Raw genomic sequence first — 19,724 nt, 5'->3', positions numbered from 1 at the left:
TGACCATTTGCTTTAAACAGTGCTATACCACAGTTGCTTCTGTTCAGGGAGATGTGTCTGACTAGGGTGTAAAGTCAGATATTAATGTAGGAAATGGAAGATGAAGTTTCCCTTCTGCAGACACAACACAGGTTGTGATTTTTTTACTTTCATCAAATTATGTTCATGTCCCCTCTGGTTTCCAAAAGATGAAGGTGGTAGAAATGAGGCTCCACGTTAGGGCTGACTCAGAGCCACAATCCCAGAGCCCACTGCCTGCTCGTAGGAGAGTTCCACATTGGGAGAGTTCCCCCAGCTGCACTGGAAGTCCAGGACATAAGCACCTGGGTTGTCTGGCTCCATCTAAAAACAAGCTTCATTTCTGGAGCTCACACTGTGAGAATCTGAATGGGTACAGGAAAAGGCCTTTACCTGTCCTGTGGTCTAGAAATGTATTTCCTTGGTAAAGGAGAGAGCCCAGCTGTATGAGACTACAAGGCTGAAACAACATGGCAAGTCATATTGATTTCAGAAGATGGCTCTGTGATTAATTTCAGAAGATAGTTTGTAAACCTGGGGTAGAAACGTCTACGCCGCTGATATTAGTCTATATATCCCTTGCAGGGCAGCGACGGACCCCCTGGGAAACCCGGACCACCTGGACCACCTGTGAGTTGTTCTAGACTTAAAACTTAAAATTCATGTGTTTACTTAAGACTTTTATAACTCAGAGGTAAGACTACATTTAGATGTTTTCAAAGATAAAAGTCTTCTGAATTTTGTATATAAATATAAATGATAGCCAATGTAGCTTTAAAGAGACCTGATTTGTTCCCCCTTTAGTTCAGCCTCAATGTGCAATGCTCAGATTTGCATGCTGAGTGTCTCCCCATCTTGGATTTAGGAACCTGGGTTTGTGCTCCGACTCTCCAATTCCTGCCTCGGGGCCCCTGGGAAAGTCATTTCATCTCAATGTGTTTCATTCACAGAAAAGAGAAGGGCCAGAAAAATAGATCCTTTCCGCTGATGCGAGTTGGTAGAAAGTCTGATATTATGCTGTATGTGTTCATTCCCATTCATGATGTCTGAGATGCAAGGAGACTCTATTTATGTAGCTCCTAGTGAACAAAAAGTACAAGAGGCATCGATGTTTTTATTATTGTGATTGAGACAGATGCACGCTCCGTCAGGGAAACGGTGGAGAGGAGAGGAGCCTCTCTCCGTGGCAAGTCTGCCCTCATGTGGGGCCACGCTCGAATCGCAGCCGAGCCGAGCTGAGAGTCATGCCAAACACCCTTTCCTACCCCACCTCACTGGAATACTTTAATAAACCAAGCTCACCATAGAAAGAGCAGAATTGACCGTGACTTTCTGGAGACAATGAGGATTATTATCAGTCTGCGTGCAGTTGCATGCTTTGTAGACGTAAATGCAGAGATTAGCACTCTATTTCCCGAACTTGTTTCCTAAATCTGTTCATCTGTGTTACTGACCTTTTCCCTTGACAAGAAAGCAGGACAGAAAGTATTTAGAGTTCCAATCCTAAAATTCACTCCTTCCCCAGTGGGCAGAACAGCAAATATAACATGAGTTCATGAAAAGGACCTATAATTTTATAATGCACTTAAGATATCTTTGTCTTCCCTCTGAATTCTCCAAAACCATCCATCCTTCAAAACACTGATTAAATGTTTTCTTCCCTGGGAAACCTCCTTTGGAAATCTCAGATGAAAATATCCTTTGTCTGTTCAGGACGTAGCACAGTAAAATATAGTAGACATTCAGTCGCTGTCAGATGAATGAGTTAAATAATGAAGTAATAGATGGATGGAGCGTTTTTCTTCCATCACTAGTGTTTGGAAGATGCATGCAAATTGTCTTCACAGAACACCACTGGCCACCATCATACAGAAACAATGAAACAGTGACTTCTTCAACTCTTCAACTAATATGTGAAAACTGCAGGAAGGAAAAGACAGATTTGACTATGATTCTATACAAATGTTTAAAAGGAAAGACAAAAGATCCTAACTAAAATTTTCATATGCGAATTTTTCCTAAATGCTAAAATGTATGATTTTTTTAAACTATAGAATAAGTTCTCCTTTAAGTGTTGGTTACTCTAGGACATGTCAATTTTTTTCAAGATGTTTCTTATTCTCTTTTGTCCTAAAGAATTTATTTTTGTAGAAACATCCACACAGCATTGTGGATAACGTCATCTCCCCATTTACCTTAATTTTCTATTTGGTATGAAGAGACTGTGGAAAAAAATTACTTTTCAGTAGTCAAATTGTTCACTATTCACATCTTCATCAGCACTACAGCATTATAGCCTGCCTGCAGGTCAGCAGGCTGTAAACAGTTAGTCTAAATTGGCAATTCAGAAACTGAATTTTAATGAGCAAATATTTTCCTCCAAATGCATTAGTGTCTCATCTGTCAAACCTGAACATTAATCAAACCCCAGCTGAAAGTGTCTGTCTGCTTCAGGTGTAGCTCACACTCCCTTTTCATTTCTTTCCCTGCGTTTGCTTTGGAAAAGCTAAAAATTAAAACGTTGTATTATTTTACTTAGAGTATTAAACTCCCTTTGTAAAATAGAATAGAAAAAAGTAAAAAATAGAAGAGGAATAGTATCATTTGGTAAAATGATAAAATGTAGAGATGCAAAGTACTAACTTTCGAGAATAATTCTGTATCTCACCTCTTTCCTCAGGGTATTCCATTTAATGAAGGAAATGGCATGAGCAGCTTATATAAAATTAAGGTATTTGTATTATATTTGTAATTATTTAAAATCCAGTTATAGACTGCTGTAACTTCTTCTCATCTTTCTCCTTTTCTTTTCTTTTCATTTTCTTTTGAAGGGAGGTGTGAATGTTCCCAGTTACCCAGGGCCACCCGGTCCTCCTGTAAGTACAGTTGTTTATCGTCAAACATACTTTAGCTGAACGACCACAATGAAAAACAAACAATAAAAACCTCTTAAGTTCACTGAAAACTTCATGTTACAAATATAGCCCAATTTTACAGCAGAAGAAAATAAGTAAAACCAATTATAATAAAATTGCATGGCGCTGTAACTTTTTTCATTGCAAATCTAAGAACTAAATCAATGTCCAAGCAATCACTTTTATGAAATTTCCATCAAGTTATATTTTTTCATCTTATTCCTCAAATTCAAACTGTAATTAAAGGAAAACTTGGTAATATTTGTATATGTATTAAAACAAATTGGCCAGTAGTGTTTCTTATTCTGTAACTTTGCTTTGGTCATTATTTGAAAAATGACTTTCCATGTTTCTCTTACAGGGCCCAAAAGGCGATCCTGGCCCAGTGGTATGAATGTTCCCGTGTTTTGTGTCATTTAGAATATTGGTCTTTGTTAAATTTTGAAAGAAAAGCATCAGGCAAAATGGCCTGCCTTCTTAGGTGTTCATCAATTAACATGTTAGTGTGACAAGCAGGCCACAAAAGGAATGCCAGCAATGTGTTCTCTATTTCTGAGATGCATTAGTCCTGATGTTGTCACTGCCCTTGAGGTTTGTCTCTTTCCATCAGTATGTTTTTAAAATCATCCTGTGATGGAGGAAGACACATATAAAGCTCTGATAAATGGGACACTTTCTTCTAATAGCCCTCTTCTGATGATTGATTCAATTTTAAGTAGATTGTGGAAGAGAAATACTTACTGGAAAAAAATCCCTTAATATATCTGCCATCTCCCCAACAAAAAAGGAAGGAACTGTTTATTTGCTTTAAACGTCTTAGGCAATTATTCTGCAGGAGATGTGTTTTGTCATAAACCTGCTTATTAGGAGGAATGTATCAGGAGGTTACACTCAGCATGGAAGGAGATCATGTCCTCCCCCGCCTAAAGGACGATAATTGTTCTCAGCATCTTTCTCAACCATGGAGCCTGACTGTAAAAGTTCTGCCAAATTCAATTAGATGCCCTTTATTGCCGGGCATTTTTTCCTGTCATGTCCTTTTCAAGCATATCCTTCATGTTTCATTTGTGTATCTTTTAACCTTTGGGTATATACTTGAAACTCAAATGTACCTAACACTGAAATAAATGTTCAAACCACTTTCTATTGCCATGTGAAAAAAATTTAAAGCCTTTTCATTATAGTACAGTTTGTTAAAACTCAATGAATAAATTTTAAATCAGCAAAGGGACAAGTCATAACAAGTAATGTTTTTATGTCTAAAAACATATTTTAAAGAGATGCATTAAAGAGCTGTTTGATTTTATTATTGGGAAATATACATTAAAAGCCAAATTGTTGTCCCCTGAAAGCATTATTTCAACTAGTTAGGATCATATTCTGTAATTCAAAGTGTCCTTTGTTTTACTATTCATGCACCCTGTTTACCCTATCTTTACCTGAAACCAACTATATGCTTCATTCTAATCTTAATTTTCTTACATCTTGTTGATTAAAAAATGTCCTCCTGGTCTTTCCCTCTCATACTCATATGCACAAAACAGCTTCTCTGAATCATTTAAGAGTACCTAGGCTTCTCACTGACTTTTTGGGAACATTATTTGAAGTTCTTGCATTAATAACTGCAGACTAAGATAAGAACTTTTTAAGTATTATAATAAAGGATAAATTAAAATTTACTGGCATTGACAAGGGGCTGGCAACGAAAATGTAGACCTATTTGAGTAGAATTTGAAGATTAGTCTTCAAATTTCTTAGCTGCCACAAAGGATAAAGAAAACTGATGGAAGCGTGTTCCTTGGTTTTAGAGATGTGAATTAAGTGAGTGAAGCACAAAAACAGAAAACTGCAATCATGAAATTAAATACGCATTTAGTGTACACATTCAGGCTTATCCTAGATAAAATTTTGAAGTTACTCTTTTGGGTTCTCTGTCAGCACCATCCTGCAACTCTCATCTTCTCCCACCATCTGTCCTGTAGGGAAAAATAATAGTTCATGCCAGAGAAATAATCCAGGAATGATAGAACTGTAGATCACAGAGCAAAAACTTGAGAAGTCTTTTTGAGGTGGGAAATTTATTCTTCCAACATTCTTCAAATCCCATGACAATAGATCTGCCTCACTATTTCTAATCTTCTCCATAAACCTTTCTGGAGGAATATTACCCTTAATTGAATTTGTTATCTTCTGAGGTGCTCCATTTTGTTCCTTTGGTATTCAGTTTATAAGTGATCTTTAATTAAATATTTAATTATTAGCTACTTTCAAGCAATTATTGATTGATTGAGCACTTCTCTGTCTTAAGGACTGTTGAGAATGTAAACAAAGAGAATCAAAGAGTGTGTTTCCTTTGTCAGCAACCTAGGGACTCTTCTACAGAACTTTATGCAGAACAGAATCTGAACTTTTTTTTTTTAACCAATTGTCAAGTTACATATTAGGGGGCATTTTAAAAGATTTCTGAAACATAGAAAGCATATCAATTCATATGTTCACTCATTAAGTATTCTGTAATAAGGGCAATGTTGTAAATAATAATAAAGTTATATCCTTGGTAATATTTTTGAAGCAGATTAGAATTATGTATGTGAAAATACACTTACATAGAATACAATTTGAAAGCTTCTGTTTCTTCGTGATTATGTCTAAAGCATCCAGTATCCTAAGAAAATATTTGCAGTGAACATTAATTTATTAACAAGAAGGCATCAAACAACTCCCCACTTTATCTCTTTTTTAACTTAAAACCCTAGTGCAAGCTTGTCCAACCCATGGCCCGTGGGCTGCATGCAGCTCAGGAAAGCTTTGAATATGGCCCAACACAAATTTGTAAACTTTCTTAAAACATTAGGAGATTTTTTTGTGTGATTATTTTAGCTCATCAGCTATCATTAGTGTTAGTGTATTTTATTGGAAGACAATTCTTTTTCTTCCAGCGTGGCCCAGGGAAGCCAAAATATTGAACACCCCTTCCCTAATGCTTTTTTTGTTCAAAGTTAGCAACTTCTTTCACCACAGCTTCTCCCAATGTGTTCCTTGAGGGTCTACAGGCTCCAGTTAGCCTGGGATCATACACTAGAACATGTAAAGATTTTTTAAAATAGAAAACACTAATCCAACCCCTTCCAGTGACTCATCAACTTGAGCAATAACTTTTAGTGTTATTGGAGATAATGATCCTGGGGTCAACTTCTTAAGCATTCACAATTCTTGTCCAGCTGCAGAGAATACTTACAGATGATAAACACTGCCTTGAGTGCTCCATCTTCATCTACTCTTAAACAGTTTATTCTTATTCTCTGAAAATCTAGCAGCACCAGGTAGCTCACAAATTTGCAAACTTTATTAAAGCCCCGTCTTTCATTCTAGTTCTTATTGAAATTGGAGTTATCACTGAGCAGAGGGATTCATTCTGATTAGATTCTCAATCAGAATAAAAATGATTAATCAGAAAATATACCTCTCTGGAGAATAGCTTTCACTCTCAAACTATTTTCAAACACCAAATGCAATAATACATTGCTTAAAAACAGGGCTTATCATTTCCTTGCTAAATTACACATCAATGTTTGGGGTGGGAAGGTTAAGCAAAAAATATCTTTGCTTTGGAAACCAATGCTTAAAAACGTTTTGATTATTGCTCCTCCATTTCTTATGTTCATATTTAACAGGGAGAGCCTGGTGCAATGGGGTTGCCAGGATTAGAAGGATTTCCAGGTGTAAAGGTAAGCACAGAAGTTAGAAATGTGTTCATTTATTCAACATTCAAAATTGTTTACTGAGCACCTAATGTGCCAAACACTGTTTTAGGTTAGGAATATATAAAGGAACAAAACAGACAAAAATGTATGTACTCATGGGACTTACATTCTAGCAAAAGGATATAGAAACTAAAAGAGTAAACATTTTAAAATTACATCTTATGGTTGGGGCTATGGAAAAAAACAAAAAGTAGATTGGGTTAAGGAGTGCTGAGGGGGTAGGAGGGCAGTATCTGAGCAAAGACCTGAAGGAGGTGAGAGGGAAAGCCAAGGCCCCTCCAGTCTGGAAGAATAATGTTCCAGGAAGAGGAAACAGCAGGTCTGAAGAGCCCGAGACATAAGATTTCCTGATGTGTATCCAAAGAGACCAGGGGAGGGAGTGAGGGGATAGTGGTAGGAGATGAGGTCAGAGTGGCGGGGATGGAGGTGAGAAGTGGACTCCTCATATAGAGCAGTGCTACTCAATGTACAGCCAGTGGAGAACCAGTGCCAGTCTGCAGACCCTTTGTTATGGGTTCGGTGGCAAGGTTAGTACAGAGACTGAGAGTAAGCACCTAAAAACATGTCCAGTAATTAGTCTAAAATGTCTAGCAAGCATGTGATGGTAGAATTATCTTTGTTCATGATATATTAGAAAATAAATAAGAGATTGCTCTTTTACCGCAGGAAGTTTGAGAAACACTAATAAAAAAGGGTTAATAGTCATTGTAAGGCCTTTATCTTTCACTCTGTGTAAAATGCAGTCATCAGTGGTTTCTGAGTATTGGCATGAGGGAACTTGCAGCCAGAGGGTGTGCAAGAGTGGAAGTAGGGAAGCCAGTTAAAAGATATCCAGTAATCCAGGTGCCAGTTAATGTTGGCTCAGATCAGAGAAGAAACAGTGGAGACAGTTGCTCCTACAATATAGTGAAATAACAATTTCTCTGGTCAAGGTCATCCATGACCTCTACATTGCTAAATCCAATGTTCAATATTTGACCTTTCTACCTGGCCCCATCCCCATTCTACTTGACCTGTCTGCAGTATTGGAGACAGGTGATCACTCCTTTGCCCTTGATTCATTATTCTCTCTTGGATTGTAGGATGCCAAGTTTTTCTCCTACCTCCCTGGTTACTTCTTAGTCTTCCTTGCTCCTTCTTCCTTTTCTTCTTGATCTCCTAATACTGGAGGGCCTCGGGGCTCAACCCTTGACTCTTTTCTCTTTCTAAAAACTCTATTGTCATTCCCTTGGTAATCTTATCTCGTCTTTTCCGGCTTTATGACAGCATCTCTATGCTTAGAACAGCCAAATTTATATCTCCACTTAGACTTCTTTTCCACACTCCATACTTTTATATCATACTGCCTACTCAATACCTTCACTTTGCTGTCTAACGGATATCTCCAAATTTGGTCTCATGTACAAAATTAAACTCCTGATAATTCCACCCCTTCAAAATAGGCCTTGCTCATAGCTGTCCTCATTTCAGATGATGTCCGCCCTATTTTGCAAACGGCTCAGGTCATAAAACTGAGGGTCCTCTTTGACTCCTCTTCATTCTGTAATAATCCAATCAATCTGAAAATCCCATCAGTGCTACCTTCAAAATATATCCATATTTAGCAATGTAGAGGTCATGGATGACCTTGACCAGAGAAATTATTATTTCACTATATTGTAGGAGCAACTGTGGACTTGAATGGATTTAAGAGAGAACAAGGAAAGAAAATAGAGACAGCAAGTCAGTATAAATAATGCTCACAGAGTTTTGCTGCAAAGGATAGCAAATAAATAGGCCAGAGGCTACTAGAGGAAGTAGGGTCAAGGTTTTATCAGATAGATTTTGAAGATAATAGAAATATCAGACTGCTTATATGCTAAAGGAATGACTCAGTAGAGGGGAAGATGGGGATGATGATGCTGGAGAGAGAGGAGAGAGTGCTCCACCAATGTCTTTAAGTAGCCTAGAGAGGAGGGGACCTAGTGCATATATGGAGGGTTTGGCTTGAGAGAGAATAGTTTACTTACAGTGAAAGGGGAGAAAGCAGAGTATGGGGGCAGAGGCTGATAGGTGGGAAGATGTATTGGATGGAGTCTACAAAAGTTGTTTTCTGATTGCTTAAATTTTCTCAGATAAAGAGGAAGCAAAGCCATTATCCGAGAGCAAAGTAGGGAAAGAGGTTGGGGATTTAGGGAGAAGGTTCTCTAGGAAAGAGAGAGGGTTCAGGGACCGCAGAAGTGTGATTACTGCTCAGCCCTAAGGACCCTCTTGAGGTTCATGGTCATGAACAGAAGTGAGACCTCTCAACAAGACTACATGTGCTGGCAGGGCACAGTGGCTCACGCCTGTAATCCCAGCACTCTGGGAGGCCGAGGCGGGCAGATCACCTGAGGTCAGGAGTTCAAGACCAGCCTGGCCAACATGGTGAAACCCCATCTCTACCAAAAATTAGCCAAGCATGGTGGCAGGCACCTGTAATCCTGGCTACTCAGGAGGCTGAGGCAGGAGAATTGCTTGAACCCAGGAGGCAGAGGTTGCAGTGAGCCAAGATCGTGCCATTGCACTCCAGCCTGGGCAACAGAGCGAGATTCCACCTCAAAAAAAACAAGCAAACAAACAAAGAAACAAAAGAAAAAAAACAGGACTACATGTGCTTTTCCAGCCATGTTCAGACATTCAGGTAAAGACACAGAATAGGAGGGGAGTTGGATTTAAACAATGTTCTGCTTTTGACAGGTGAGTACTGGAAGGAAGAATGGGACAATACTCTTATTGGCTTATTGGCATGCACAAGGGATTGATTATAACAAGTAACCATGGTATTTTAACTAGGCAAAAAAGAGGGAGAGGCCATCCAGGGAGTGAATGATAACAAATGTGTACCATCAATGGATTAGGGTTTAGGGGTTCAGGTACTCAAAGAGTGAATTAGAATGATGTGGAATGGTGGTCCAAAGTTGGAATGCATGAAATTGACATTATGGATGGGCAAAAAATATTTTTATTGACAAAGTGCCAGGTGTAACTATGAAAATAAGAGGCAAGTTCGTTCGAGGACAGTGGTTAAGGAATGAGAGAAGTGAGGCATGCAAATATTTCATTGAATGAAAAGTTCTAATATATTAATTTTAAAAATGAAAATTTCATAATTCAAAAGGAACAGAGGGAAGTTGATGTGTATTGCCTGTTTATGTCCTTTACCCAATTTTTCTATTAGTTATTTTTTTCTTTTTGATGATGGTTATGCTTCATATATTAAAGACATTACTTCTATCTTATGTGTTGGAGTTTTCATCCTAGTTGGTCTTTGCCTTTCATTTTTATGTTGAATCTTATTGTAAATATAACCTTAATGTAGTCAAATCTAACACTATTTTTCTTTATGATTTCTTGTTTTGCTTTTATGCACAAAATGACTTTTACTTTTATTTTCAACCAAGATCAGAGTGTCACTAATACATTCTTTGAACTCATTTATAGTTTATATTATTTTATTTTTATATAAATCTATGTGGAATTCATATGGGATATAATATAAAGAGAAGAATCAAACTTTTTTCAAAGAAGTTATCCAATTATTAGAACTATTTGTTAAATAAAATCCTATTATAAATGCTGGTCTGTTTCTGATATTTCTGTTATAGTATATTGATATGCTGCTTAATCTTATGCCAATATTCCATTATAGCTTTATTTATTATATGTTTAAATGTTGGTATTACTAGTATCTCTTTATTATTCTTTTTTTCATTTTTTTATCCTCTCAAGTTATCCCAAGTAAACTTTAGTATCATTTGATCAAATTGCAATTTTGTAAGAATTGCATTAAATTTATAAATTAGTTTAGTTAGCAATGACACCTTTACAACATTGTCTTGCTCTCCAAGAACAAAGCATATCTCTTCATTAAATCAAGCCTTTTATGTCCCTGAGTAAAGTTATGAAGTTTTTAAAATTCAGTTTCTGCCCAATGAAATTGCCATTTTATTATCCCATATAATATAGTCGTTAGTATTTTTAGCATTGTCAGCTTTATCTAAAATATCACATCGGCTCTTAAAAGGAGTTGAGTCACTCTGTTGTTCAGAGCAATTCAAAGGATCTTCTAATTGGCCAAATGAGAACTACAAATCATTAGCTGTAGGTGGTTTTATTCTAACTCTACATCCAATGAGACAAGGATAGGAAAAGCTTGTTGGAAGACACTCAAAGTGCTTAATCTTTTAAGTAAGAGAAATTATCTTTTGAACATGTGGAATAAAAATATTGACTGATTTTAGCTATAAGTGTGTAAAGGGACATTAAAATAGGTCACAGAAATGATAACATCTATGCTTGCTTTCATTAAAACTATTATTTACTTTAGTTTTATGGAAAATAAAAAAGCTGGAACAAGTTCAGCTGGCAATTAGCCACTCAGTTTGCTATTTTTCCATCTACACACTGGCTTCACCCCAGCTAATACCAGTAACATTTATCAGCTCCAAAGGAAAGCTTTACCAAATCCAAATTATTATCTGAGAATTAATTTCATAACTAAAGACTTCATTGATGTCATTAAAGTAGCAATATTTTTAAATCCCAACAGGGAGATCGAGGCCCAGCAGGTCCCCCAGGAATAGCAGGGATGTCGGTAAGTTCAGATTATTTCACATAATTTTCACAGGTAAACGATTCTATCTCCATGATACACCTGTGGCCAGGGATCAAGACGGGCAGCCGACCATACCATAACTCCCATGGCATTAGGTTCCTAACCATTCTAGTTTCATAAATAATGCCACCTGTATTTTCCACCTCCAGAATCCTCTATTTCTTAATTTTTTTTGTTTGTTTTTTGTCCTCTTTTATTTTCTTCCCAAGTCACTTTCATGGAGGGGAGAGGAAACCCAGTTACTATACATTAATTTATGAGCACAGCTTTGGAGAGTTTATTGTGTTTCTCTATTCTTGTCATATTTCAAGGTTTCTCAGTCTTCAAAAGACAGAGTTCTTATCCTCAGGCATGTACTTCAAGTTCCTTGTATTAAGTTGCAATCTGCCTGAGTTATTCCTTAGCCTGGTGTTATTAGCAGAGCTTTATTGCTGCTAATGTTTCCTCGTAAACTAGCCCTTCAATCCTCTCAATCATTTTTGTTACTCTCTTGTGTCAAACGTTTTAATCTCATCAAGGTCTTTTCAAATGAATAGGAAGCACTCCAGGAAAGGCTGAAATTATTTCTCTGAACCCTAGAGATCATTCTGATCTTCATTCATGATGCTCTAATTAAAATTTTGTGGTCATGCTTTATGAATAAGAGGCCATTTATCCTATTGCTAGGTGCCCCTGCAGGGCAGGTCCAGGATAACATTACAGGAAAGTCAATGGAAACCATGGGCTTGTATCACAAGAAAATAAGAAGATAAGATAAGGGCCCTAAAATCACCACCCACAGTCACCCACTGAAATCTGTTGACACCCAACACCACCCAAAGCCCTGCTCATCACCCACTGCCATCCCACAAAGTACTCACAGCCACTTTGCTTCACTCCATTAACTTCTAAGTCTAACAACACAAAATAGAGCCTCATCCATCATCTGCATCCTTTGTAGATGATGACATTCCCTTACTTAGCCATTATAGATCAAGTCAAATATGTCTATGACTGTAAAAGTAGCATGAAAATATCTTCTTTGAAAAGCACTTCCAAATTTTTTATAAAAGGAAGTATTCTTGAAAGTTGACTACACACTTAATTCTATTCCCTCACCACTGCCCCACTCACAGCCATTCCCAGCAACATATTTGGAAATCAGTTTCTGGAAGTATCCTTAGAGAACCCTTACAACCTGTTCCTCTTATACTCACATCCTGTGATTTGAATTTTTGTTTCCTTGTGACAAAATGAAGCTTAATTTTTTCATTGTATTCACCCAGGTGTGTCTACAAATTACATTTTGCTGTTACCCTAAATTAAGCTTATCTTCTAGCAAAAAATACTGGCCACCATTGAAAATATTTAAAAGACATGCAACAGTGGCAACAGGCAATCCAAATGAGAAATTCCAAATATGTTTTTCAAAGAGGCAGCATTATTAAGATAGAGGCTAGCCTGCCACTTAGTTGGATGCCTAAGATCTGATATATTTACTTAAAAAGCAGTTTTCATATGTCATAATTAAAAACATAAACTGACTAGGCACAGTGGACTCACACATGTAATCCCAGCAGTCTGGGAGGCCAAGATGGGCAGAACACTTGAGCCCAGGAGTTAGAGACCAACCTGGGCAACATGGCAAAACTCTTGTCTCTGCAAAAAGTGCAGAAATTAGCTGGGCACCTTTAATCCCACTGCTTGGAGGCTGAGGTGGGAGGATCACTTGAGCATGGGAGGCAAAGGTTGCAGTGAGCTAAGATCGTGTCACTGCACTCCAGCCTGGGCAACAGAGCAAGACCCTGTCTCAAACAATAATATAAAATAAAAGCATTGACTGACAATTACATACATAGGAAAGGGTAAAAAATTTACATACTACAAATACGTTCAGTTAGAGATGCATATTTGATTTTTATAACTGGCCCTTCTGTGACTCAGAAGATAAAATCGTTAAAAGAATCTAGAAATAGACTATGGTGATGGCTAGATGACAGTGTGAATGTACTTAGTGCCACTTCAGTGTACACTTAAAAATGGTTTAGAGGGTAAACTTTAGGTTATGTATATTTTACCATGATAAAAAATTTTTTTGAAAAATGGTGATTGTTCTAGTTGAAGCAAGGCTGAGGCCTGCCCACACAGACACACTGGTCACTCAGCTGATTACCAAGGGGACCCATTCCTGCTCTTCTAGAACAGACCAGTCTATCCCTTTCCAGTATATTCAGGGCTAACCAGGGATTTCCCCTAGAGCTTCTTTCTTTGCCTTTCTCTGAGGATGGCATGTGGATTTGCACGAGGAAGTGCCTGTGAGTGCTGGTGGTGGGGTGGTGGGGCTTCCGGTCAGCACACTCTCCCCTGGATGCTCTGAGTTCTCCGCTGGTCCTACCTGACCTTAGGGATGACTTCCATCAATGTCCCTGATCTCTTCATCTCAGATCCCAATGCCCGAGCCCTCCATACCCGCCATGTCCCGCAGTAAGAATCTTCAGGACATTGGCCTTCTCAGCTCTAACACATCTTCCCACTCAGGCCCCCAACAACTTCAGCACACACAAGCTATGGGGACCCAGGGATGCTCTCTCTAACTCTCTGTCTGCCTAGCTTTGCCACTCAGCACCGTATCTGTACCTATGGAGGGATCTTCTTCCAGAATTCTAAGCAGCAAGTCGGAAAAAGCCCATTTCTTTTCATATTTCTCCAAAACCTACTTGGCTTTCTCAGGTCTCAGCCCCACACCTACATCCCACGTCGTCCATCTTTCCCAGCCACATTAGGTCCAAGGGACAGGAGGTGGTTCCTTCTCAGAGGCAACCCCACAAGCCTCACCTGCACACTTGGGCCTTGTGTGCTTTCAGTCTCCACTGGACCATCTGCCCCTCTCATCCTTTCCTGTGGTCTGTCTGCTCCAGGATCAGTCGTCCAAGCCACAGTGTAGTGACACAAACTAATCTGTTTCTTTTCCTGCGAACAAAACATGGCTTTTCAAATCAAACATGATTTTTTCAGGTTGTCTTACTATGAGCTTAAAAACTCTCTTGTGAAACTCAAAGCCTAGAAAAAAACTTCTTTGATGCTTTGTGCGCATTTCTCCACTCCCAAAGTAAAGAGGAGCTGCCAGGAAAATAAGCACAAGAGGGATTTCCAGTAGTGATGATACTTTGGGCTAATATTTTCAAAAGTATTCTCCTCTCCTACTCTCCACCATCCACACAAATATGTATTCAAAGAACTGCACCCCACTCTGAAACTTACGGCCTGTGGAGTTGACTATATGTTCCCCAGACTCTGTCCCCTTAGAAATGCCACTTTATTTATTTATTGAGACGGAGTCTCACTCTGTCACCCAGGCTGGAGTGCAATGGCATGATCTCAGTTCACTGCAACCTCCGCCTCCCAGGTTCAAGTGATTCTCCTGCCTCAGGTTCCCGAGTACCTGGGATTACAGACACGTGCCCCCATGCCTGGGTAATTTTTGTAATATTTTTAGTAGAGACAGGGTTTCACCATGTTGACCAGGCTAGTCTCGAACTCCTGACCTCAAGTGATCCACTCACCTCGGCGTCCCAAAGTGCTGGGATTCCAGACGTGAGCCACCACACCTGGCTAGAAATGCCACTGGAGAGCATCATCCTTGGGAGCACTTTAAACTCAACTGGGGTTGGGGGAAGAGAAGCGTATGGTGTTGTTCAGCAATTTGGCTCCTAACATTTCTCTTCAATTGCCTTGCCAGGGGAAACCTGGAGCCCCAGGGCCTCCAGGAGTTCCAGGGGAACCGGTGAGTTGGCAGTTGCTTTCGTGACAGTTGTACTTGCATGCAGTTTTAAAACATTTCTTGGCAATTAATTTTTGTCTGTGGATGTGTTTATAGGGTGAGAGAGGACCTGTTGGAGATATAGGTTTCCCTGGACCAGAAGGACCCTCAGGAAAGCCAGTAAGTACTTCTTACTACTTGAAATATGCCACTTAGAGAAATACTCTAACATTATCTCCTCATCTACCACCTCAGAAATTCTGAGATTTGAATAAGCAGTTTCCAAGAACTAAGAAGATTGTGCAGATGGATTTTTGATGGCATGGGCAGAAGTTCTCATTGAGTTCCCTAGATCTGTGTGTGGTATCTTTATGTCTTAAACAGTGTTGAAAACGGTGAGAGTTTTAAGTGTCAGGAAATCTGACTCATTATTTTTTAAGCCTAATGTTTTCAACAGACTTAAAGAAAATATAAACACGTCCTAAAGTATAAAGAAAGCAAAGACTTATAGATATAATACCTGTATGTTAAGCCAAATCCTAAAGTAGAAGTTGTTTTCTCAAATTTCCTCCTTTGTATACAGGCCTTGTTTTCTTACACTTCCATAAATCACTACTGGTGAATGTCTCATCCCCTTGTGTCCTAAAAGAGCCCTTGGTTACTGATCTGTGGTATTGATGTAACATTTAATAATCATTATGACTAATTCAGTCCCACATAAATTCATCTAGTCACTGCTGTTTGCTAAGAATGTGCTGGGCCCTTAGCAAGGGGATCTAAGATGAATAAGACACACCTCACTCTCAGAGTTATGCTTTATAGAAGGTCACTGCTGATTTATTTGCTGTGGTGTGTACGGGAAAGAAGGCGAGGTGAACGAGCAGCACAGAATTCAGGAGGCCAGTTCGGCACCTCTGTGAAACCTTCAGAGTTGGTGGCCACCATTTCCCCACAGAAGACAACATGAAAAAAATGCAATTTAGAGTCAGGAAGATCTGGGTCTGAATTATGGCTCAAAGGATTTTATGAGTCACTTAAGTGCCATGACATCTGGAAAGCAATTCCAGTGCCTGGCTATGGGAGGTACTCAATAATATTAGTTTAATTCACTGCCCCCTCTTACCTCATCATTCCGATCTCCTGCAAGGCATATCATCAAAGCCTGCCATTAGGTCCCCAGGAGATTATGCAAAAAGCAATTCGTTCATCACCAGATATTTCTTGAGCACCTCCTACATGCTAGGCACTGATCTAGGTGCTAACAACTCATAGCTTTTGCATTCTAGTATAGGAAAACGGATAAAAACAACACACACACACACACACAGAGTTTCAAGTAGAAGAAGGTATAAGTAAAGTAAAGCTCTGGAATATTGTTCAAATAGTGAGCTCAGAGAAGATTTGCCTGCAATTTGAGTAGAAACCTGCATAAAGTGAGAAGTCAAGCCATGGGAAGGTCAGGGGACCATTGTCTCAGGAAAAAGAAATGGCTGGGAGAGAAACGAGCCTGATGAGGTCAAGGACCTCATCAAAAGGCATGAAGTCAGGAATGAACGAAGTGAAGGAAGAGTGGGAAACATACGGAGGGAGATGTAGGTGGTGGCCAGACCATAAAGAACTTCCAAGCCAGGGAATGAAATTGGGATTTCATTTGAAATATGATGGAAATCCACTGGAGCTTTTGTAGCAAAGAATGAAAATGATTGAACATTTTCAGGATCACTCTGACATTGTATGGAGAGTAGGCTGTAGGGATCAGGGTAGAGGAAGACAGAGCAGTAAGAAAACATCTCCATCATCTCCACAAGAAGTAATGACAGTGGGAACAGCCATGAGTAGAGGAACTTAGGATGTACATTGAAGGGAGAGACAGCAAGCAAGAAAACTTGCTGATAGACTAATCTAGCAAAGTGTGAGGGGAAGAGACCAATCACAGCTGTGGTGTAGGGTCTGAGCAACAGTGTGAGAGTGCTGCTGTTTGGTGAAATGGGGCAGACTGAAGGTAAGTAGGTGGATTTGGGAGGGAGAGCCAAGAGTTCTGTTTTGGATGTGTTCATGTTGAAGTACTAGTAGATATTCAGGTGGAGATGTCAAGTACACAGTGAATATTTAGGAGAGGCCAGGATTGGTGAGACCAATTAGGGTATCTAAACCTGAGCCTGGAAAAGTGGAGTCACTGTGGACAGTAAGGGAAGAGAGCACTTCAACTGTTAGGAAGAGGACCCAACAAAGAAGGCTAAGAAACTGCAGCCAGAGAGACAGGAAGAAAATCAGGCAAGTGAGGTTTCCTGGATGTCAAGTGAACTGTTTTAAGAGAAAGGAGAAAGGAGTGATCAACAAACAGATAAGTAACATGAGGGCTGATAATTCTCTACTGCATTAGAAATGTGGAGGTCATTGGTGGAAGAGATCATCGCATTTTAGTATCTTGGTAAGAATGATCCAGTTGAGAGAGAAAAATTTGATGACACAGGAGAGTGAAGACTACTTTGAGTAGAACTGGTATACTCACAAGTGGGAATGGTCTTAACTGGGAACAGGGGCATGTCACCCTTCCTAACTGTGGGGTGTAGGGGTGCCAAAGTTGGGGTGCAAATCCACGAAGATTGATGCAACTGGTGGAAGGATGGTGAGAGGGGTCTCTTTTGTTTATTAGTGAAAGAAGAATGGAGGTCGTCCAAGTGTGAGGAGTGGGGAGGTGATGATGGAGATTGGAAGAGACAGGAAAATATGTGAAAGAGTACTTCTGGAAAGATAGAAGGGGAGTCAAATTGAGAAATACAGTAGGATGACCTGGTAATGCTGAGGGGGCTGCTTGCAATCTGTTGTTGTACATTTAGGTTGGAACAAGCAAGCAAAGATACGTGGTTTTCTTCAGCCAGTCCACTGCTCAGATGCAGACGTGAGGTAGGCAGAAAGTTGGATGTACTCAGGAATGGGGCTCTGCCAGATGAATGAGATGAGGGTAGAGAGGAGCAAATACATATGAGTTATTGTAAAAATATCTGAAAGTAGGGCTGCCCTGTGGATAGAAAGTAACACCTTCCTATACAAAGGAGAACACTCATGATAGTCTTTGATAAATTACTGGAGACAAAAAACAGGTTATAGGGTTACTTCTTTTCTTATATTGTTACCAAAAACATGAACTACACTTTTTCACTAGATTTATCTTCTTTTATTCAAGTGACACAGCTGTTTCTTTCACATCCTCTCCTTAATCAGCTTTATCTTTGTTCCTCGTGTGTCTGAATGTAATAAATTCTTTGAACCATACACTTCAGGTAACATGTTCTTAGTTAATGTACTCTCAATAATTCCCAGGATGGTTCAGAAAGGTTGGCGAACTATGGTTGGGTTGTCAACTGTGACAGATTTCAGCGTAATTTATAGCAGTGAAAACATGCAGTTCTTTGCAGTTCCATCCCACAGAATCCATTCCAGCACAATAAAAGTCCCTCGGGCTTTTAGAGGAGCATGTCCATGCAATTGCCTGCTGGCTAAGAAATCATATTCCTCACCTTGATCTTCCTCTTCAAATCAGATCTCAAAAACACACCTGCTGTTGGGCCCTGGGTATTTGATTTGACCTCAAATAGTTTTCCTTCTTATATCTCCCAGCCAATAGTTCTCTCAGTCTTAAAATCTTTAAGCAGGACTAGGCTTCATTATCACTTCTAGAACTCCCTATTAAAGTTCAAGAAACTTCCAGTTTTCTAATAAAAAGTAGCTATTTAATACTGCCAAAAACCATGATTATATATTTCTTGCTTTTCTTTCATATTTCTGACTGGAAAATAACAATTGTTCTCTGACAGTTTATTTCATAGTAGGATCATACTCTGGACATGTTATGAAATTTCCCCAGCAGCTTACTGAGACCATTTACTGAGAATGATTCTCTGTGCTGGAAAACCTGTTAGAAGGTAACAAAAATGTCGTACTCCAGCCACCTGTGCCCTGAGGCACCTTCTTATTTCTCAGGATGATCTAACAGAAGAATAAAAAAGGAAAATAATCTTTGTTCACTATTTATAGAGGACCATGCATTTTTCATGTTATTTCACTTAATTCTTAGTTTTAAGATTATTTATTTTCCTCACTAGTGAAGAGGCTGATGCTATTGAGATTAAGTAAATTGCCCAAAAAGGTTAATGGGACTAGTAAGTGACAGAGTCAGAATCTGAACTCAGGACTCTCTGATTCTGTTTATTTGTTTTCCATTTTACCACCTTGCTTTACCAAGCTCTCAGTAGAAATATGATTAAGGAACTGTCCTTGAAACTTTACTCTTTTGTTGTGTTTAACTATGTTAATGCAGAATTAGAAATATTAATCCATTTTTTCTTTATAGGGAATAAATGGAAAAGATGGAATACCAGGTGCTCAGGTATGGGAAATATAACTTAAAATAAAAATTATAATGGATACTACATCCAGAATACCTACCAACATTTAGATTAATCAGACTGATGAAAAATCTTGGCAAGCAGTGATTTTCATGTTGGTATCTTTTTCAGGGCATCATGGGTAAGCCTGGAGACAGAGGCCCCAAAGGAGAACGTGTATGTATATTACTATTGTGATTTTTATTCAAGTCTGTTACAACTGTCCCATCATTTGAGTTGCACAATTATGTGTGTAGACCCCTG

General features: G+C 39.0%; 1 protein-coding gene across 1 annotated transcript in view; it reads left to right on the top strand.

Annotated features, from left to right (window-relative positions):
• COL19A1 (collagen, type XIX, alpha 1) overlaps positions 1-19,724 on the top strand; it is a 339,364-nt gene that overhangs the window by 291,318 nt on the left and 28,322 nt on the right. Inside the window, exons 37-46 of the mRNA XM_011957047.1 lie at positions 604-648; positions 2,699-2,749; positions 2,850-2,894; positions 3,295-3,321; positions 6,608-6,661; positions 11,268-11,312; positions 15,052-15,096; positions 15,190-15,252; positions 19,427-19,462; positions 19,593-19,637. Coding sequence (XP_011812437.1) covers positions 604-648; positions 2,699-2,749; positions 2,850-2,894; positions 3,295-3,321; positions 6,608-6,661; positions 11,268-11,312; positions 15,052-15,096; positions 15,190-15,252; positions 19,427-19,462; positions 19,593-19,637 — 456 coding nt within the window. The remainder of the gene's footprint in view (positions 1-603; positions 649-2,698; positions 2,750-2,849; positions 2,895-3,294; positions 3,322-6,607; positions 6,662-11,267; positions 11,313-15,051; positions 15,097-15,189; positions 15,253-19,426; positions 19,463-19,592; positions 19,638-19,724) is intronic.

This window comes from Colobus angolensis, unplaced genomic scaffold (genome assembly GCF_000951035.1).
Source record: "Colobus angolensis palliatus isolate OR3802 unplaced genomic scaffold, Cang.pa_1.0 Scaffold431, whole genome shotgun sequence".
NCBI lineage: Eukaryota > Metazoa > Chordata > Mammalia > Primates > Cercopithecidae > Colobus > Colobus angolensis.
This window is presented reverse-complemented; position numbering and strand designations above follow the sequence as displayed.